This window comes from Plutella xylostella, chromosome 12, assembly GCF_932276165.1.
Source record: "Plutella xylostella chromosome 12, ilPluXylo3.1, whole genome shotgun sequence".
NCBI classification, from domain to species: Eukaryota; Metazoa; Arthropoda; class Insecta; order Lepidoptera; family Plutellidae; genus Plutella; species Plutella xylostella.
The window spans coordinates 281038-303868 of record NC_063992.1 but is presented as its reverse complement, the minus strand read 5'-3'; the positions used below and the strand labels follow the sequence as shown (position 1 = coordinate 303868).

Genomic DNA, 22831 nt, shown 5'->3' with positions numbered 1-22831 from the left:
TCGACCACACCGACCGACATCGCGCAGGGTGGAACATGAGGTGGTATGAGGAGGCGGCGACACCTGGCGGCGCGGCGGCGGCGGCGCTGTGTGGCCACGCTGTACCGGAGTACGCGACGAGTGGAGTCGTTTTTGCTGCGAGCGTCGCCATTCTGCAACCTCCATGTTAGGAGACCATTCATTCTGAGTCCGATTGATAGGGTAAAGCCTTAACGTTGCAGGCAGGGCTAGTGCTTGACGATGCCAAAATGTATAGTAACTAGGTATATGTACTTGATCATATATTTTGGTTGTGTCGTTTTTCAGGATCATATTCGGTATCCGTTATTCAGCAAATTTAAAGACGGTATTTATTGTTCTTATCGTGTCGACAGCAAACGAACAAAGCCGCATATAAAATAATACGTTCCCCGAATTAGGAAAACCAAAATATTATTGTACTTATACTAGTTACAACTACCAAAGCTGTCCCAATAAAACCTGCTATATACCTACTCATCAACTCCCTTTCCCTAGAATTCAAACAAAATATAAAAGCATAAACTAATTTATAACAACTGTCAAATCAAGTGAAGCGAACCAAAGGACCCGGATTCGCCAACCCTGAGAGCACCGGCGGTGCCGGGACTCTTCCAAGAACTGAAGACTAATTAATTTATCCAGATTTGGCGGGATTGTTTAATTCATGACGGGAGCTGACGGCTGGCTCGTCGCCGGCGGCGGAGTCAAAGCAGCGACGTGACCGGACTGTCGGCGGCTGCGACCGGCGAGCAGTTCATGTTCATACCCACATCTTGCTGAATGCACATCTTTAATTGCCATAAATGGTAATTATTACCTAGTATATTTACGGCAGACCTCTGAGTGAGATTCTTTATCTCTATATGCCAGAATTTTCAAATTTGATCGTTACCGATAACGATTTTGTGTGGCAGATTATTTACATTTAGAAAGAAGTTGGAGCGACGAGCTCGCCCCACATATTCGTATGTACAACGCGACACAGCTTGAGACTATAATATATCGACAATAATGTAACAAATAACACACTGTCAGCAGTATCAAGTAGTATCAACAAGGTACGGTGTCCAGCTGAACAAACACACAGACTCGACACACGCGCCTCGGCACCGCGATAACTTCGCGGACGACCAAGCCCCACTCAAACACCACTCCGGGTTCTGTTTTTACCTTTCGAGGTAGCAAACCAAAAAAAAATTGGTAGTAAACAACCTAGGTAAAGTAATCTATAGGCACATTATAACAACTCACCGGCGACTCGACTCTATGCTATAGACATTGATATTAAAGCCCTGTGTCATATGTTCAAGGTTTCATTTCAATAAAAGACCTTTAGTGTACGATGCGTAGGCTACTCGTTGTACACTACTTTATAATCATTTTTAAATATCGTAGCATGCGACATCGAAGATTCATAGGAGCAGACTTGAGCAGAGTCTAGACCTTTGGACAACAAATATACAAAAATACCCCTGTTCCAACTATCCCTAATTTGGACAATACCGTTACGTACCTACATGATACCTACAGAAGTTATAGTATTTAATATACAAAAGTAAAAAGATATCAGTTTTGGCTATTTACTTACAGAACATATTTCTACATTATGTATATTTAACCAAGGTAAACTTACCGCAAAAGTATATGAAAAGATACTAAAAGTATTTAGTTGAAAGCCAATTACTTACACATTTTCACTTATTAATATTTTTTTATAACATTTTTTTATACGTAAACCTATCATTACAGCTAAATAATTATTATACTCGAATATCGGTCAAAGCTGTTTTTTTCCACGCCACATCAACGACCGATTTTGCAGATAATACTTCAGATAGTGAAAAACAAATACATACGATAACTACTTTCTACCAAATTCGATGATATGTCATGTTCTTGTAAGCTAAATTCAAGGACATTTGCGGAATATACATAGATAAGTAAGTAATTGAATAGTTACGTACGTGTAGAGTACGTATGCCAATGTATGTGAGGGTGAGGAATCCCGATCAAATCTATACTAATGCCGAATAAATTATTAAGAGGCAAGAGGAGAGGTCTAGTTAGGTAGTTCGAAATAGCACCATTCAGTATTGAAACAGTGTCGGGCAACAATGAACTATCGGTGGATGGCTAAATGCCGACTTGTAGCGACACATGTTATAGTCACGTTTTCCAATGTCAGCTTTGTAGTAACTTCCAGTAGCGATCAATGCGCAGACGCTAGTCGTCTCGCGCCCGCCACATAGATAACACACTTAAGAAATGTAACTTGGTTATCATGTATAGAAAGTCAGTAAATAGTTTGGCCTCAAGAAATCCTGCATTCGTCATTTACCATCAACCCCATAATCCACCTCTTTATACCCTAAACTGGTGACCACCGACAAACTGGACACGCAACCTTCGGAAGAAACGATGGAGTCAGCACGGCGATGACGCGGCGCAGCATGGAACGGCGTGGACGAGACGGCTCCCCCAGCAGGGCCATGGGGTAACAGGCGACAACACATGAAGAAATTATAATCATCACCTACTGGAAGTGCACCACCCCTTCACAAATTTTGGTAACGCATCAAAGAAGAAATTAGCGTATCGAAGCATCTCAAGTCAGCACCTGGACGAGCGGAACACATAGAAGGTGCGATTGCGCGTCCACGACGACAGGTCAACGGGCGGTAATCGGCGCTTCTGAAGTTAGCGAGTTTGGGCGGTTTCCTCGCTGCGAGGCTGCCGAGCTGGAGCATAGTGGACTGGTCACCCACGCGGAGGCTCACTCGAGGGTCCTCATGGAAGTTCCCGCCAGGATGGACGAGAGGTGCAACGAGAGAAGCTATTTTTATTCGGAAATTCCCACATGGTTCAGTCACACACGAGGTCGTATTCGCAGAACCGAGGTAGCAGCGTTCATCTTGCACGGTCAGCGGAATGTGATAAGCGCGTCGCGAGTGAACATAGTGCTACGTAGTTTTACCAAGTGGTTTATTGTGTGATTTATAAGTTTGATTTGTTAATTTTGTATCAGTATTGAAATGTAATTTTGTGATTTCTGTTTTGTTTGATATTGTATGTTTCAAGTTTAAAGCTCCGTAAGAGAGGCTTTTGGAACTTACGTATTATGAAGTATTATCTTGAAAATTTTTGACAAAAATTTTGGAAAACGGGGGAAGTGATGTAGCGACACATGTTATAGTCACGTTTTCCAATGTCAGCTTTGTAGTAACTTCCAGTAGCGATCAATGCGCAGACGCTAGTCGTCTCGCGCCCGCCACATAGATAACACACTTAAGAAATGTAACTTGGTTATCATGTATAGAAAGTCAGTAAATAGTTTGGCCTCAAGAAATCCTGCATTCGTCATTTACCATCAACCCCATAATCCACCTCTTTATACCCTAAACAATGATATCTTGGCAATTAGTGAAGTCTGCTCGTGAGAAAGAAAGGTTATCTATCGCTACTGCTAACTTCTTACTATTGAGGCAACTATTGATAGCCGACGAAGCTCCGCGTCTGTACCAATAGATTATACTACGCGGGCGTTTCTGGCAACTCATCTAGCGATGTTGGTATAAACTAAGGAACACATTATTGACGCCAAACATTGATTTCCTTTCATCTGTGCCAAGTTCCCGATCACGATCAGCTATCACTCCTAACCTCTGATTCAGACGTATCCATTGTTTTTTAAGGGCAGGCTATTAGAAATAATTGTATAAGTAAACAGACAAAGCTGTTCAACTCTATAGTACGATTTATATCACCACCGCCACCGACGGCTCACCGCAAGGTTCAAACTCTAACGACTACGAATGAAATCCAACGGATTAGATATAAATAAAATTCAATTTCACGATCGATCGTTAAGTGTGATGCAATTGTGATGGATGATATATTCACATACACCTACGCAGGCCACACGAGGGTCTAATCGGAAGGCTTACTGCCTTCCACGGGTGATTAAATGATATGCTGTTTTAAATACACATTATGTATGACTCACTAATCGCTAGTTGGGCATGTTTTACTATTTTTATTTTAATAAATTTAATTTCATGCCTCCCCAACGGACCAAGCAGATGAATACATTGCTAAAAGGTCACGTGAAAACCTAACAAAAATCTAACTCATCCCATAACTGCTGACGTTGAAAATCTGTAAATATGGTTTGGTACGGTCCAGGTGAAAGTTTATACCTCATCCATAACATAAGATCAGGAAGTGGGGAATATGGCAGTGGTTTAGCATGTGGTAGACGCTACAGTGATCGGATGGGGAGCAGCAGTTTACGGACATTATAGTGATGACGCGGCTGGGTGGGACAGCGCGGGTGGCGACGGCGGCAGACTGCGCGACGACACCAGATAATGGCCGGCCGAGGGGCTCCACTGTCATGCTAATGTGCAACACTTCATAGGAGTAAACGTGCACATCTATTAGCTGCGGTTATACTTCCTACTAGGGAGTAGTTACTTATGCATATCACACATAAATTTTCCACGATCTTCAAACATGATTCCAGCTGCTATCTAAAAGGACTGTATTTTTTGTTTACGAAATTTCTAAGTAATGGTACCATTTTCGAGGCACGAGGATACACAACTAGTACGACTAGCACACATAAAAGTCGGCAGCAACAACATGGGTACATTGCAAGTAATTGTAATGGAGAATGTGTGGAGGAGTGAGCGGCGCGGGGACAACTCCAGTTTATTACCCAACTTGAATGGAACTCACGGGGTGGAAGTTTTTAATGGGACCTTTATGGGATCTGCACTCGCTGCTTTTATTTCACTTTTCAGACGCCCCTGTTACGTTACAGCTCAAGTTTTTAATTAGGTAGTGTTTCACTCATTGGCAGAGAAAGCTGTTACGGGAATTTTAAGTACCTATTTGCCACGTCTCAAGTATGTAACGTAAGTACAGTAAATAAATAAAATACCTATTGGCGAATGGTAATTTACGGTGATCAACCATGGTTGCTTATGCTTACATACACACAATTTAGGACTCCTAACTACTTACTGTTAATTAGGATAATGCATTACACGAAGCAGACTTATCAGATGTTTATTTCTGGAATAAGTAACAACTAAATGTAAGTACATAAACGAGGCAGGCAAGCAGCGTAATCTTTTGTGTGCGTAGGGAAGGTCGGCGGAGTGTTCGCCACGGATCATCTCGTCCGCACAATCATCAAACCTGATAACTGGCAATAATATACATTATGAGTAATGATATAAGTAAGTACGTGAAACTGGAATGTATCAAAAGAAAGCTTGTATTGGTATAAAATCAGTGGGTGGTATTTTCTGAAAAACCTAACCTAAGCCATGTGACGTGTCTTTTCATAAATTACTAACACGATTACTAGGTAGATAGATGCACATTGCACATACTGCATATGTGACATTTAAATAACTACATGGATGTATAGATAGATAACAGGATTAACTAGAATGGCCAATTAGTAAAGTAACATGCTAAAATAGTTACGGAAAGAACATAAATTACTAAGCACAAAACTGTACGAAGTGACTACCTAATGCCTGCCTGCATAACATGTATAAATACTTGGTCCGTAAGGGCACATTTCTCAGTGTTTTTGTTTCTAAATGCGACATCGCGTGTTCCAGCGCAGTGGCTGGCTTCACATGTCAACTTGTGCTTATGATACTTACCTGAACAGTAGCAAGTTTATAGAAGCGTATGAATAAGAAATTAAGTCAAATGCATATCACAACTTCTTGTCAAACATTGTCTAAATAAGTCATTTCAGAAGGCCTAGCACGGGACGCAAGACGTGATAAAAGTTTTCCGTCGCTAGTCGTCTTTTAGGCTAGCAGGAAGGGCTGTAAAGACTACCATCAAGATAAGCAAGCAGGCTATTGTTCCAAATCCTAAGGAGAGCTACAAATGTAAGTGCGACGACAATATGACACGAAATCAAAGAAGCGTAACCACTGCAGGAATCCTTTTGGCAGAAGCCTTTGACACGGCAGGATGTCCTGCGAGCCCGGGGGGGGCGGCGGCGGCGGCGGCGGAAACCCTCCGCTCAGAATCGGCAGAAACTTACACTATTTCGTTATGTATTGTTCGGGCTATGTTATTAACCTAATTTCAGTGATAAAGCGATTTGGTTGCCAATTAGCCAAAATGACTTGATCTAGCTAATTGAAAGACAATCCCGTTAACCATGACTAAATACAGCTCAAAATAGACAGCCTCAAATTCCAGAAAAGACACAGGTTTAACCATCATTAACTACCTTTCGTCTTCATCAACGATTCTCATCTTGTGTTTGGCCAAGGCAGGCCCCTACTATGTACCTACTCCACTACCCAAGAACAGTATTCCAGACGACGATAATTATCACAAAATCTTTCCAACAAGTTATTGCTTGGAAATCTTGGAATGGAAGAGCTAGTTCTTACAGCTTATAAAATTATTGTTATTTCTATTTATTATGTCAGTAGAACTTGGAAAATGGACGAAAACTATCTATAAAGTGTATTATGTGTGCTGTGCTGGCTGATGATAATGAACCGCGAAACTTGGAAATCCTGACACTGCCAGAGTGCAAGATAACAATGTATAAGCAATGGAACAATGTCGCATATAAAATAATGGCAGAGGTCCGGTTAATTATGCGAGCGTAACGGATTCGCTATTGAGATAATTAAGCAGTAATTTGCATACAAAATGGCGTGATGCCGTGTCGCGTTCGGATTTATTTTAATATTTTTCGCCGGCGCATGGTCGTGCATGTGACCGCGCGCGTGGCCTGGCGTGCAGGTGTGGTGCACCCTCGGGGAACGGTCACTCTCATCCAGGTAGACAAATGTACCCATATCAAGTCTCACCCTTACATCTCGCATGAGCAGAGCAGTGTAATCAAAGTAATAGAGGCGATCAAACAAGTTTTAGATATGTCTATAGATGGGTGGGGCTGTAGCGAACAGGCACTAGACAGAAAGCTTCGCTTGTATTTCACCTGCCTCTATTCGAAATTCTGATGAATAGGATAGGAACTTGAAACGTAAAGTAGAAAAATAGGCGTCAAGGAAGGTAATGTATTGATTCTAGCCGGAGACGTTGGCTTAGCGGAAGAAGGAACGCTAAGTTGATTAGCATCAACCTACATTGTTAGGAAAAGTACCGAATGCATTGTGTAGAGTAAACGTGTAGAAACTAATTGAATAGTATCTAGTGAATGCGAGATGCACCGCGCAGTCTGCGGGGAGCGATTCGTGGAAAATTCGAGAACGCACCTCGAGCGGTTCACTTTCCTAACTCTGTAGTGTAACTGTAACCTACATTTTAGGTAATACCGGATTTTCTAAGAACTCGAATAATAAATCGACACAGATGTGATCATCTGTTCGCCTTTATTAAGCCGCGGAAGTACCTATACCTCTAGTTCAAGGTCGCGCCGCAAGGTCATAATGGAACAAAGAAAGTCAAGGAAAACACCCCTCCCTAATCGGAAATTCAGTTGGACCGACTGGAAGTTTCTACATAGAGGTGTAGGGAACTAGCGAGCTGGAGAGATGCCGGCTGATGCACCGAGCAATGCGTCGCCGGTCAGTCACAGCTGTTTCGGAACCGGCGGCGGCTCCGTCTTACGTCAGTAAGTCCAAGCCGGCTGTGCGGGCTCTGATTGCTGCCCTCGACAGTGTGACGTGTGAGGGAGTGTGGTGTGTGGTGTGCTGGTGGTGGTACTCACGGTCTCGCTCGGCCTCGTCGTCGGACTCGGTGCCGGAGTCGCGCTCCTCCACCTGCAACACAAGGCACGGTGAGCGACACGGGCGGGGGCTACACTCGCGACACTGGGGCTCGCGCCCGCTGCTCGCGGAAGCCGGCCGGCTCTTTGTTCCGCGGCAGGCGGCCATTTTCTGGTCTCCGCGTGACCTTCGCGGCCGCGGGGCGACACCCACCTTCTCGGAGACGTTGTCCTCGTTCAGGGAATGCGTCCGCAGCTTGTGAGTGAGGAACTTGAGCATTATTGTGTCGTGTGTGGGCACTGCTCGGGACAGGCGCGCGGCGGCGGCGCTAGGACATGGCAGCGCGGGGCCGGGCGCGGCGGCGGCGCGGATACTACTGGAGTACGAGCGTACGACGCAGTCAGCTGAAGTGCGCGACCTCATTGATGCCAGAACGTCGTAACTGCACGCGCCCCGGTAGCGCCCGATTTAACACTTTTTGGACCGAATTTTGGCGAACTGACTTTAAGATAGCACCGTGCTCGGCGGCCGGGACTCGCACTGGCTACTATTTCGACGGGAATCCGCGTAAAAATTGTCGAAAAGGCCTTCGAAACGGACTCACCCGGCGGCCCATTGATGACAAAGAACCGGAACACTGCGAGATCGCCGGCGATTGGTCGACGCGTGTTACAGAATAGGATCGAATTTAATGCAACATGCTCCGTCCCTGTCTCGCTCGGCCGGCGGCTCGGCGCTTATATAACTCCGCTGATAATAAATTGCTGATAAAAAGTTGCGCGCGCTGGTGCGGAGTGGATACGCCACCGCCGCCGCCGCCGGGAGGGGCAAACACGCACGTAGCACAGGCTGCACTGATAACCACTTATTGTACTTACTACTTAGCAAATACCTTAGCTAGCTAAAGCTTATTTGCTTACAAATTTTGAAACTGTACTACCCACAATATAGATAAGACATAACCTTTTGTAACTAGGAACCTATGAATATGTATCTACAGGTAGATACTCTCCCTCAAAAGCGTGGGCTTACCGTTTGGTTAATCAGTAAGATTCTGTGTTAAAATATAAAAAGGTACAACATAACTCGCTAATATTAGTGCGTCTCATCCACCCTATTTTCATGTGTTGGCGGCCATGATGGATCGACGCCATGTCTGCGGGCGCCGCGCGTCCCGATACTAACGCCACCCCACGCACCGGTGCAACAACTACTAGCTTCGTAAATAAATGTTTCCATAAAATTGTACCCGTTAGTAATTGCTGCGTGCTTTCTCCTGAACGAGAGGTTTACCAACCTTCAGTTGATATGCTAATTGTAAATAAACTGCTTAGATCTGCAAATACCTACGCTAGGTTGAAAGTTACCTACACCGGTTTTCTATTTAGAAACTAATAGGAACATAACTCAAAATAGGTGTATAATTCAAGCATTTATATGAAATGTAAAGGAGAATCTTATAAGATATTCTGAAAGGGAAACTGTAACATTCCCTTCTAAAGTAGGTAATCCTGAAATAAGCAGGAACTAACATTTGCCAAATTGTATCGGCCTGTTATGTTTATTGAACGAGCCCCGCGCAGCTGTCCCGCTCGCGCCGCCGCCGTCCCGCTCGCTCGCACACACCTCCCGAACATCACGCGCCAAATTTAAATTTAGAATCTCTACAAACTCACTGTAATGTGCCAGCGGCCAGCAACAACGGGGGTTTGTTGTAATAGTCGTTATGAGGAGGGAATAGGATTGTAGGATAGCAAAAGGATTCCTTTAAATAATTCTCACACGGGAATTATCAAAAACAATCATCAAAAATATATTTTCACATTATTCAACAACTCAAGGCACTTATCATCACTATGTTAAAACTTATTGTACGATAGAAATGCCAAACTAGGGAAACTGTTAGATTGTTATTAGGTAAGTATATCAAGTATTTCTAAGACTAAATTGAGCGACGGTTGTTGATTACTTTTACTATTATTAATTAATTAACGAACAATATTTTTTCGTATGTATTTAAAAAATATATAAAATATCAAAATATATTTATTGTTTGTCCAGCTAGCGCATGGTGCATTCATTTCTTTTTTCGTTTTGTACAAATTGTTACGGTTTTATTTTTACAATAAAACTGTGGGGTAAATTATGTTTATGTTTTTTTTAAGTATAGGGATGGCATGGCATGTATGTTCTGCTTTGCATCCCGCACAATAAGGTACAGTACATACAATATTATAGTATTAGCTAATTCCTTACTAATAAGATATTTAACAACTGGCTCGATGTACCTCTCCTTGTCTCACTTTTTTGTTCATGTTACCAAAACACATTGTTTAGCATTCCTTACATTACCCATCTCTTTCATCTCACTTTTATTTTAGATCTATACAACAATATTTCTGTAACAATAACTACATTAACTACATTCTACACGAAACATAGGATAGGATGCATTTTGCATAAACAAAGATATACATAGAATATTTACAAAAATATTATACTTATCTCTATCTTGAATAAAATATAGAATACCCACATATTTTTACTTGCATACGTACAAAAACATAATATATGTAAGTAATTAATAGTAAAATTTGTTCACTATGCCAACTTCCTAGACGCCCTTCTTAGGGTGCTTTTCCAGCAGAGATGTGGTATGTATGTTGATATGGATGCGTTTGATATAAACTATACATATAATATTTATATGTAGAATTGTATAATAACTACATAAAATATTAAATAAAATTACATACAAAATTTTACTGTTAATTTGCAACTACTTACAATATTCTAACTAAAAAAATACTAAAGTAAGTAAATATTGAGATTTTGACTTAGGTTTCATGAATCCAGCTTTAAAATGATCAAATAGCAACAACCTCCCGCCGCCGTTCAAGCCATTTTCCATTTCAGAACATCAATAATAAACATAAGTTATATCTAATATTGAACTGCAATGAAGATTTTGCAACGTCCGCTAGATTCATGTACACAACACACAAAAAATATCCCAAGAGTATTTTTTCTAATCTAATTGTAGGTACATGATGTTTTTGATTAGTTAATTGAATTGGTATTACAATCATCATAAATAAAATCAACGATTCGTAATGATGTACAGCACATTCTTCAATTAATTAAATACATACATATTTATAGAGACCCTAGATATAGGCCCCGAAGACATTAAAAAACTAAGAATGACCCGGCATTTACTTAAATGCTATAACAACTCTTCAGGGATTACAAGTCCCACAGAAAAAAAACGCAGTAACACACCTATCTAATATTTACAACAACTTTGGTACCTAGAATAAACTATTTTTTTAAAGGCACTCCAGTTTCATTCTCATTCATTTGTGTATTGTTATTTGTTTCGTGAGGCAGTTTTTATTTCCACGATTGTTAGAGCGGTGGGTTTTGATCTTCTTTTTTTAATTTTTAATTATCATCATAGTTTTACCATCAAAGTAGTAAGTATCATATTTTTAAGGCTTCAAGATATTTAAGAATCGCGTATGTGCATTCATTCACTACCCACGATTGTTGCAAAAATATAAGTGATTGCCTATACTATGGCGCTCAACACCCTCACTATGGTCGTAGTGTAAGTATCAATGCCTCAGATTCCATACCACCGACTAGGAAAATAAAGATGTAGGTACCTATAACTACCTACTGTGATGATAATTTAATCGGTTTAACCAACATCACATTTACCACGACTTCAGCGTCGCAAACTCGACGTTAATGACCAAACAACAGCTACAGCTCAACCCACTACACTGAAACACAACAAGTAGTCCACTGGCTGACTCACCGTCAGTCTAAGAACGTTAATATGTCTTGCAAATAGTCGGGGTTCTCGCGCGCATAGTTGAGGAAGTCTTCGAGCGCGGCGGTGAACTCGGGCATGCGCGGGGGCGGCGCGGGGGCCGCGGGGGCGAGGCCGGGGGCGCCGGGGGCGGGGGCGGAGGCGCGGGGGGCGAGGTCGCGCAGCAGCGCCGGCAGCGCCAGCGGCAGCTCGTAGCGCGTGAAGTGCGCCACGTGCGGCATCATGTCTGACGGCTGCTCCGACAGGCTGCGGGGGAAACATGCCAGTTATAATTAGTAGATAAATTTATTGTCTGTCGCTCTGTGATTCTCCCCAAAGTACATAATCATCCTCTCATTCCTCTTTAAGGAAGGCCCGCAGCAGCTGCAGCGCGGCGGGGGGGGGGGGGTACAGTGACTCACGTGCACAGGAACAGGTGTCGGTAGGGGCGCGGGGGGGGGCGCTCCCGCAGCAGCTGCAGCGCGGCGGGCAGCAGCGCGTCCCCGTACTGCGGCGCGCGGTACAGCACGCGCGACCCGAGCAGCGGCGCCGCTGGGGGGGGGGGGGGGACAGTCATTAGTATAATGCATTTGTAACTAAGGGCCAGTTTTTTGATCCCTAGTTAACTCAACCATTGGTCAAAAATGGCAACCATTAGTTATAAACCATCAAAATTCGTATGCAACTGTCATGCTTGACACGTCCTTTAACTAATGGTTTAACCACGGATCAAAAAACTGGCCCTAAATTAAAACAAAGACAGATCAATGTAACAATTGTAGCAGACTCACTGCATGTGTGATTTTGTAGGGATATGCCGCATGGCATTGTTTATATATGATTAGAAGAAGGATATATGGTCAGAAGCGTCCGTAGTCGAGCGAAGCATCCCTGCCCCCCTATTTTGTAACTTTTTGAGAGTTAGCAACCGGTGATAATTGGTATCAACTTAGAGACTTATTAACCGAAAACACCAAAAATCTTAGTGAAAGAAATATGAAAGAAGCCTACCAATATATCCTTACATTCAACATAAACGTTTGTAAAATCATATAAGTCAGTAAAAAGTTATTAATTAATAATGCTCTAAGTTGTCAGCCATTTTATACCAACCAACCCCACTAGGAGTCACATAATACGGGGGCTGGTCGAGCTGGCTTTAAGCAACACATGGCACGGTCAGCCATTGGATGAGTGACCGATTTAAAGTGGGTAAAGTGGGTTTTTTCTGGACGCTTCCGTGCTTCGGACGGCACGTTAAACCGTGGGTCCCGGTTGCTGCTTCGGCAACAGTCGTTAAGCTTAGTCAGAAGCCTTCAGGCAATTTGAAAACATTTGACTCGAAAATAGATCTCGTACTGAGTCCACGACGCGACGCAGAGTACTCACCGTGATCATCCCCGGCCGTGTACAGCTGCGCGGCGGGCCGGGTGTCCACCAGCACGACGCGACACGACGCGACGCAGCGACGCAGCCACGCGCCCGGCGACGCAGAGTACTCACCGTGATCATCCCCGGCCGTGTACAGCTGCGCGGCGGGCCGGGTGTCCACCAGCACGACGCGACGCAGCGACGCAGCCACGCGCCCGGCGACGCAGAGTACTCACCGTGATCATCCCCGGCCGTGTACAGCTGCGCGGCGGGCCGGGTGTCCACCAGCACGACGCGACACGACGCGACGCAGCGACGCAGCCACGCGCCCGGTGACGCAGAGTACGCCGCCACCGTCGCCGGGCAGAATATGTCGTACACCTGGGGAAGGATGGGGTTTTTAGTGTTAAATTGGTTTGATTTGATAACCGCAGTCATATAAATTGACTTTATAGCTTCAATTATCAACATTTGATTTCAGCAGCGAGAATTGAATGCATTTTTCGGCCCCTTTAAGTGAGAGCTGAGTGAGTCAAAATCAGATGGCGCTATCGCTATCACGTCGGGGTCACCAATCATACCTCCCCCTGTGTGGCATCTCGCAGTATGTCCCGGAACAGCTCCATGGCTCGCATGAAGGGCGGCGCGTCGCGCGCGTACAGCAGCAATATGTCGCGCGGCTCCGGGGGCTCCGTGTCCACTGCGGCTAGGGTGCTGGAAGCATGGGGGGAAATGTCGTCAACTACAGCGGAATAATAGCGTCACGGTGCAATCTTGTGTGTCTTTCAGTGATAGCAGCGCTGAATCGGCCAGCCTATTCACGCTAGCAATAGGTACATGACAACTGTACAATGATGCCTATTCTGAAGGCAGAAATTCTAATTTTAGATCTGTCAAAACAGTGATTCCTTTAATTAAAATTCGACCTCATGCATGTTCCCATTATTTTTTGCTAGTAAAATGCATAGACTTAGTATATACTGGCGTATAGACGAACAAAGCGAGCGAGGGAGAAGAAAATCCCTTACGGAAATTTGGCAAATTAGAAAAGGATAGCGAATCCAATGACAATGTGACTGGTTTTGAACAACAGGGCGTCACAATTGGGCACGCGGAAAATCAACACCTTAGTATTTTGGATTTTTTGCGTACATCGTGGTTTATTTTCAGTAAATCTAATTGTATTCAACAATGGTAACATCTTCTGCAAGTGATTGTGGCGTTAATCATAGAAATAATCCTGAAAATTGCACATTTCACAGGTAAATACCAAAATAGTCAACACTTTTACGACGCGTTTATTTTTGGTTAAAATTTGTCTTTTATCCTGTATTAAATATAAAATAATGCCAATGCTGTTGTTTACTTTCATATTTTGTGTATGTGGAAGTCCATTTGTTAATAATTTCCATGATTTTAGTGGATATATTTTTCATCAATTTATTTTACATGTACGCTAGGGATTGACTCAAATTAATCGATATCATTATCGATATTTTATCTTGAATGTTACCTATGAAAATAAATGCTAGCTTGCGTTTACCGTCTCGTATCTGAACCATTTTAAATTTAATTTGAAAGAGTTACTAAAGAATTTAGTGGTATGGGGTGGAATATTCAGCCGCAGGTTCTCTGAAGAACGCAATCCCCGGCTGTGGGATTCATGTCGAAAGTGAAATCGCTCTTTGAGATAATCGGGGTACGCTGGGTTAAACAGTATTGAGTAGAGAAGTGAAAGAATGTGAGTATTCCGGCGAAGGCGAATGGGGAGCCACTTGAGCTTAGCGCGATACTCTGAAACATGGTCATACTTGCGTAAACCAAATATAAACCGTATACAGACATTCTGGAGGCGCTCAAGTTTGTTAAGTTGCTCTTCGGTAAGATCGGGATAACATGAGTCGGCATAATCTAGAATAGGAAGAAGTAGGGATTGAGAAAGCACAATTTTGGTGGCTGTGGGCAAGAAATTTCGCAGTCTGCGGAGTGATCCTGCAGAAGCGAACACCTTCCGACTGACCTCATCAAGCTGCGTCTTCCAGGTCATAGCATTGTCCATGTAGACCCCTAAGTTTTTCACCTGTTTACTCCAAGGTATGTGGACACCATCAAAAACTATTGGAGGTAGGGCATTGTAGTCAACAAATGAGCTGAATCTGGGGCTGCCTAATATAATGACTTGAGTTTTGGTTGGATTGACTTTCAAACCGTGATTTTGACTCCACGCCAGTATATAATCCAAGTCAGTGTTGGTTTTATGTATGGCAACTGGGAGGTCGGAAATTGGAGCATGGTTATAAATTTGTAGATCATCTGCATAAAGGTGGTAGGAAGAAGAGATGTTGTTGGATATACTATTTATGAATATTGCGAAGAGAAGAGGAGACAACACGCCACCTTGCGGGACACCAGCCGTAGTACTACACCAAACAGAGTAGGACTCTTCAATACGGATTCGCTGCCGGCGTCCGTGCAAGTAACTATGAAACCAGTCAATTACCGTTGGAGATACATTAAGAGAACGTAATACCCCCAAGAGGATATCGAAATCCACTGTGTTGAAAGCATTGCTGAAGTCAAGTAGCGACAGCACAGTCAGCTCTCCGTTCTCCATACCCTGGCGAACGTCGTCCGTGATTTTTACTAATGCCGTTACCGTGCTGTGTCCTGGGCGGAATCCAGATTGGTAAGGATTCATGAGATTATTCTGCACTAAGAACCTGTTCAGCTGGTGATGGACGAGACGTTCGAGGACTTTGGAAAGGAAAGGAAGTATGGAGATAGGGCGATAGTCTGAAAAGGATGGGTTGGATTTTTTGGGCAAAGGAGTTACTTGAGCGTCTTTCCAAGAGGATGGGAACGTATTAGAGGAGATGGAAAAATTTAATATGTGGGATATGACGGGAAGGATTATGTCCAGGATAGGGAGTACCATGTTCCGACTTATGCTGTCACTACCGACAGCGTTAGAAGTGATGGCAAGTATACTTCTCTCAATGTCACAATCAGTAAAATGGCTAAAGTTGAATTCGGAAAAGTCAGGAGTTGGTATAGTAGAAAGATTGTTCAATGTTCTAAGTTTAGTTGCACTATCCATGGCTACAGACGATGTAAAATGTTGGTTAAGAAGGTTTAAGTCTAGATCTGTAGGAAAAGTTTGAGAGCGGGATTTACCAACTCCGAGTGACCTGAGGAAATTCCAGACTTTGGCTGGATCACCGTTTTGAATTGATTCATGAATATGGCGTCGTTGTGCGTCCCTACACACCTTATTGCAGTGATTACGTAGCGCAGTATATTTGTCCCTATTAAGGTCAGTAGGTCGAGATTTAAATTTGGAGTATATACTAAGTCTATGGCAAAATGTATAGTTTGACAGCTTTAAAATTAGAATTTCTGCCTTCAACATAGATCTACCAACCCACACTTGTAATAACATTGTATGAATTTATATTATTTTGATGATGACCAATTAATTAACTTCCCAGCCGGAGCAGATATTTTTTTAAAGGCAGATATTTATTCTAGAGTCTTGGGAATTAGTATGTATCTGTGGAGATATATCAGTTGTACCCATATTACAGGCTCCGCCTATCTTGGGATTGGATGGCCGCGTGTGAAACAAACCCACATAATTATTAATTCTATTACTACACTCACGTAGTAGCTATCTCTCCCTTGTCCTGCCTCCGTGGTCGTCGCAGCGCGCAGGCCACGGCGGCCACGCACGCCGCGCCCGCGCCGCCCGCCGCCAGCGCCCACGGCCACGGCCAGCCCCCCCCGGCCCCCGCCACCGCGTGCGCTGACTCCGCCGTGTGGTCTGTAGGCCCAGATAGATAGATAGATAGAATATTCTTTATTTGTACATACACACATAAAAGAAACTTACAAAACTTAAATACTAACAAATATGTACAAAAATGGCGGTATTATCGCTTAAAGCCAGATGTTAATGTTACAATACAATCTTTATTTGCACACCATAAAAAAAACTTAAATCTAACTTAAATAACAGGGATGCACAAATCGCGGTCTTGTCGCTAAAAGCGATCTCTTCCAGACAACCGATATAAGGAAAGATAAAACATAAAAAGGGCATTAAAAGGGGCATAAATAGTAAAGTTGAAACTGTCACGGTCATTAACGGTGATTTGCATCTAATATTTAATCGTAATTAATAAGCAGCGTATCCACCTGTCGCATGCCTCGGGTTTGCTAGAACGCGATCCAATGTTTGATTTGTATGTTCATCATCGAGGGTACTTTTATAATTTCCCTCCTCCTTCGGCAGTCGGGTAAAAACCGAGCATTATCGCGGATCGCGTTCTAGCAAACCCGAGGCATGCCTCGCCGAGGCTTGCGTCAGTAGGGCGATCACGAAAAACAGAGCTAACGTATAGAATCGAATGCGAGTGCGACAATTGTCAACTTGACAGCACTTTCGAACACTTTTTACCTTTCGAATAGAATGACCACAGAGTACATAATATTATTCTGAGAATGACCTATATAGAATGATAGCTGTCAAACTTTCGCAAATCTATGCACCGCCATTTTGTTGTTGACAGGTTGACAGCACTTTCGAATAGTCTCACTCGTATTCGATCCTATACGTTAGCTCTGTTTTTCGTGATCGCCCTACAGGTGGACTCGCGGCTATACTGGGTGTTACGAATTTTGAAATTCTGATTTCAGTTTCCGGCTTAGATATACCATGATGCACATGTAGGTTTCGGCTTAGTATACCCTTTTTGCAACACCCTGTATACGTACTGAAGGCGATCACGATGGTGGCGAGCGCGGGCGGCAGCGCGGCGCCGGCGGCCCAGGCCGCGCGCTGCTGCAGCGTGAGCTCGTAGCGGCCCGCGCGCAGCCCGCGCAGCTCGCAGCGCGCCTCGAGCGGGGAAGACAGCCGGCACTGCTGCGCCACCTGCTGCGCCGAGCCGAACTGTGGGACGGACACGTTCGTTTGTTTTACATGTTTAAATACGTAGGAAGCTTTGATAAATAATACCTATATAATGTGTTTTTTTACGAACCTGACAAACTTTAAGGGTGTATTCTACGAGTGATTTCATCGAGAAAACAACCCCATATGTGGGGTCAAATCTCAATATTCTAGAAATGGCGGCCATTTTAAAGTTTTAGATCCGTGGTTTTCATAAAAATTCATATCTCGACATTCAAACGGCTTACGGACATGAAATAAAATGCTTTTATCCGCAAAAAGTCATCTCTATCGAATAAAAATATTCAAAACTGCTAAAAAGTTACATAAAATAAGTTACAAGCACCTAATCTAGTTTTTTGACACAAAGGAACAGCAAAAATTTAAATTTACTTAAATAACTTTGAAAACGCCCCCCTTTGATGGTATTTTTATATGGGGGTGTTTTCTCGATGAAATCACTCGTAGAATACACCCTTAAAGTTTGTCGGGTTTGAAAAAAAATACATTGTATAATGTAGTGTACATACAAAAACTAATACATTTATTAACACCCAAGAAAATTAAAGAGGAGGTCTCGTCCCAGCACGTAACCCGTTTTCTAAGCTAAATGATATAATTATAGTGACCTGTAGCTCTCGACGACTTGGTCATAAACTACAGGCACTATACCTTCAGTAAGACGGCAGTCCCAGCAGTGGGAAAAAACATAGATAATTTTTTAAAAGTCACCCAATGCCTGAGTACAAATATCTGTCTTTAAATAAATATCTGCCCTGGCCGGGATTCGAGCCCGGGACGTTATACCGAATAGAAATCAGGGTCCCTAACCACTACACACCATTCGGTGGTGAATGAATGATAGATAGCTCCTCACCCTCAGCCAATGTATTTTTTATCCCTGCTAGTCAAAGAGACAGCTTTAAGTTTTATGTGTTAGTACAAGAAGGTGCTTTCTGTGAGCTCTAGCTCCAAAATTTATTGAATGCATAGAATTTAGATTATTAATGAAGGAAAAGAAGGCCTCTTTGGTTAGGTCAGGGTTATTATTCATATCATTCGTGATAAAATGTGTTCTTAGTGCAATTTTGGCAAGCACGTACAGTACAGACCAAAGGGTAACAGTCACTGCCCATAGGACCCATCATGATCCTAATCAAAAGACGATTATTAATAAACCCGATTAACTTAAACCGGTCGAGGGTTTACTTATTTTAAAGAGGTCCATATTGAATATTCATATAAATAATAGCAACAGTTTACTAAATTAAATTAATAAACAAAAACCATATCTATATGATTTATAGAATGTTTAAAACAATAAGGAAAACTATTTACTATCGCCCGTTATCTATCACAGACTCATAATTAAGAAACGTTTATGACAAAACCCCCAATGCGTATCATCGAATAACGTTGTCAAATCCACAGTACGCTTTTATACCCGTCTTTATGCTTCTTGAAATAAGAACCTTAGGCATTTGTTTTTTCCAATAACTATAGTAACTCATCACATAAATTTAAATTTGTTAGTAATGTTGTGATAGTAAGTACCTAATCAATTCTTACTGGGTACTATTATTTCGCACAAAGTTGACCTCTTGACCGTCGTATTTCGCAACGTCAAAGCATGTAGAATTATATGCGCGGCGCGGGAGGCCCGTCGTAGTCCCGGGTGGCATACATGTCAATGTCGAGTTATCAAGTCCAGGGCGGCCTTCAATACTGTTTGCTACACTTTTATACAATACCTATCGTATAGTAATTTAATATTCACGTATCATTTAAGTATCTGTTTTATACTTACGATCTAGTGAGAAATTGGTGTTATTGATAACAGGTTATTAATGTTAACATATTATAGATAAAAGCGTATTTACATGTGAACTTTACCAAATATCTGCGTATACAATAATTAGGCGAAGAGTAAAGAGGGTTTGGCGGTTGGCAATACTCATTCAGGGGAAACAGTTGTGAAACAGTAAGGATACCTTTGAAACATACACAAAATAAATAATAGACAGTTAAAACTTTTAAATTAGTTTAAGTATTTTTATTTAATTTACGTTTGATGTGAATTGGCTAAGATATATATCGCTACAGGCAGTGATATGTTATTGGCTACAGGTGACGGTTTTATAATTACACTAATTGCATATTTACGACCTCTCAGATAAATAGTTGATGTGGGTCGTTAATGTGATGGCTCTTCATCATTTACATACAACTATGTCTGGTTTCAATTTATTATGATTTTATAATAATCTCACATTCATCACATCATAATTACATTGCATGTATAATAAATAATCATGTGCTTATACCTATTGATGACCAAATGGTGTAGTGTGTAGTGACCCTGACTGCTATGCTGAAGGTCCTGGGTTCTATTCTTAGCCGGGGCTGATATTTGTTTAAAGACAGATATTTGTACTCAGGTCTTGGATGATAATAGGTATATAATTATGTATGGGTGTTGTAGATATATCTGCTGTTGCATTCCCACATTACAGGCTCTGTCTAGATTGGGGTTGGATATTACTATTACTACTTATTGACATGGCACAGGACCGGTCAGAGTGGAAATCTACACTTCGAGCCCTATGTCCCTGATTAGGGATCCCAGGACCTGATGATGATGATGATAATTATCGGTGTGAAGCTGTACTCACGGCATCGTCGTCGGCGCGCAGCTCCAGCGAGAAGCCGGGCGCGAGCGGCGCGCGCGTCGACGACAGCCGCACGTACTCCGTGTCGCTGGGAACGGAAAACATTTTTACTGTTATTCACAAATATGTAATGAATGAAAAACTCCTTTACTGGGTCCTTATTATAGTGGAGTTAGCATAGTGTTAGCACGACGCACACATCCACACAGGAAAAACACTTGATAACCTCTATCAATAATTATTAACAAACTACCCCCCACTAGCTAGTAGGCCATGGCTGTCCAAGAACCACCCTGTGAAGCTCAGTGGAACAGTTGCTATACTAGCACTACACTGGCCAGTGGAGGAGGAACATGCAACAGATCTACTTGAACAATTTTTATAAAAACATTGGTAAAAGTGTTATTTCATTGACCTTCAAATGGTCTTTAAAATGTTTTACTCTTGAAAATGTTATCATAATATATTGTATGATACATTAGATAAACCACAATTAATAAGCATTATAAAATAAAACAGTTACAAAGTACTTTGTAAGTAATAACATTAAGAATATAACTTACTCTTTCCCCTCAGTGATGGCGAGGATTTCACTCTGGCTGTAGTAGTCCAGCGTGTGGGATTCATTGATGTACATCACCTTTTGTTGGTTGATGGGATTCTCATGTGTGAACTGCAGGGTGTTGCGCACGGTGTAGCAGCCGGCATACACCAGGTCCACGTCTACCGACAGACACAGCTGAAATAGAACACCATGTATATCAAGGATTAGTTATTATAATATAATATATATTAAGCTTATGCTCAAATTGCTAACTTTACACTTTGCCACTGGCATAAAATTAAATAGTTAAGAAGAGCATGGACTAAATTTAAAACATTGCATTTGTAACAAAGTTTTTTTACTAACAAAGCATTATACAAAATGTTCTTTATACAAGTCCCAATAGAAATTATAGAAAAGAAATTAAGAGAATAATATTAAGAATTAAAAAAAATTAAACCTTTCCATAATTAGCATTTCAAACCTGGCTATATATTTATTTATTTCTAATACTTATATTATCTAACAGGATACACCTAACACAATAATATAGAAACATCAATAACACAAACTTTCATAACAAGATATACAAATAATAATAAACACAATAAACTAATCAACACCTAACATATTTAACATAACATAACACACTTAATATACCTTGTTGATTTCAATACCCAATCATTTATTGCATCCATTTCATGGGAGTTAAGAGTTTCAAGTGCATTTCAGTGCTTTGTTTGAATTCACAGCTCCATGCCACAATATCCATGTACTGCAGCTAACACTGAGCTGCCGAGAGTATGGACCTCACAGCAGACTGCATTCCTTCAATAATCATTGTCCATTACAACAAGGATGTACTTAATGCAGGAGGTATTTCTCAAGACAAGAACAGGTTTTATGTGTGCTGCTATATCTAGAACAAGGCCTAATCCGCAATTCAATTTGACAATTAAAAACATAAAAGCTTACCTTTGTGCAATTAAGCTCTTGGTCAATATCCTTGCTGACCAAGGAGTGTTTGATGGGGTGAGAGTGGAATGGGTCGTGGACACATTTGGTAGCGTTTCTGTCGTCCACCCAGACGACGAGCTGCCAGTGGCGCGCGGGCGCGGCGGCGGCGGCGGCGGGGCACCAGCGCAGCGCGTAGCGGCCCTCCACCGCGTCGCGCGCCGGCGAGAACGAGAACTCCGGCCCCGCCGCGTCCTCGCACCACGCCGCCAGCTCCACGCCACCACACGAACACAAAAACAACACGAACACTACCGCCAAAATCATTATGCCCAATTATATTGCCTATAAAGTAAAATGTGCAGCCGTTAGGCCCAGCCGTCCATCACTGCACAAGCAGTTATAACCCGCACATTACCTTATTAACTTAATTATCTTAAAACCAAAAAGAAATAACTTATAAAAACGGGAAAAACAACACGACGACCAATCTGGCGACATAAATAATGAACTACTCTGTGTAACAGGTTGACACTTGACAGCTAGGTAAAGGATGACAGGTAGGATAAACATTCTGTGGATCAAAGCTGCGTTCAAAAATTTAAGAGGATGTTGCTCACAAGAAAAGATCGTAATGATACTATTCTTTTATTTATTTATTTATACTTTTATTGACGCCAGTCCAAATCATCTCACTCAAAACCAATACATGATTGCTTTACACCTTACTCATAAATCTCATCAGTTTCTATAAACCTAAAAGCTTCCATTCACGGGCGCGCC

The 22831-nt window shown here is 42.2% G+C and overlaps 2 protein-coding genes across 4 annotated transcripts in view; both read right to left on the bottom strand.

The window, feature by feature from the left end:
* LOC105394052 overlaps positions 1–8455 on the bottom strand; it is a 41315-nt gene extending 32860 nt beyond the window's left edge. For 2 of the 3 annotated variants that reach the window (XM_038118997.2, XM_038118998.2), the window contains exons 1-2: positions 7959–8343; positions 7748–7799 (exon numbers count right to left, since the gene is read on the bottom strand). In XM_038118997.2, coding sequence (XP_037974925.2) covers positions 7748–7799; positions 7959–8168 — 262 coding nt within the window. In that variant the 5' untranslated portion in view covers positions 8169–8343. The other variant, XM_038118999.2, reaches the window with a different exon arrangement.
* A 1079-nt stretch (positions 8456–9534) lies between these two features.
* LOC119693993 lies at positions 9535–22579 on the bottom strand. Its single transcript, XM_048624676.1, has 9 exons — positions 22070–22579; positions 21114–21289; positions 20554–20638; positions 17707–17881; positions 16594–16753; positions 13515–13647; positions 13170–13314; positions 11985–12114; positions 9535–11829 (listed from the first exon to the last, which is right to left on the bottom strand). The coding sequence occupies exons 1-9, from the start codon at positions 22373–22375 to the stop codon at positions 11571–11573; spliced, it is 1569 nt and encodes a 522-aa protein (XP_048480633.1). The 5' UTR covers positions 22376–22579; the 3' UTR covers positions 9535–11570.
* Between the last annotated feature and the right edge of the window lie 252 nt (positions 22580–22831).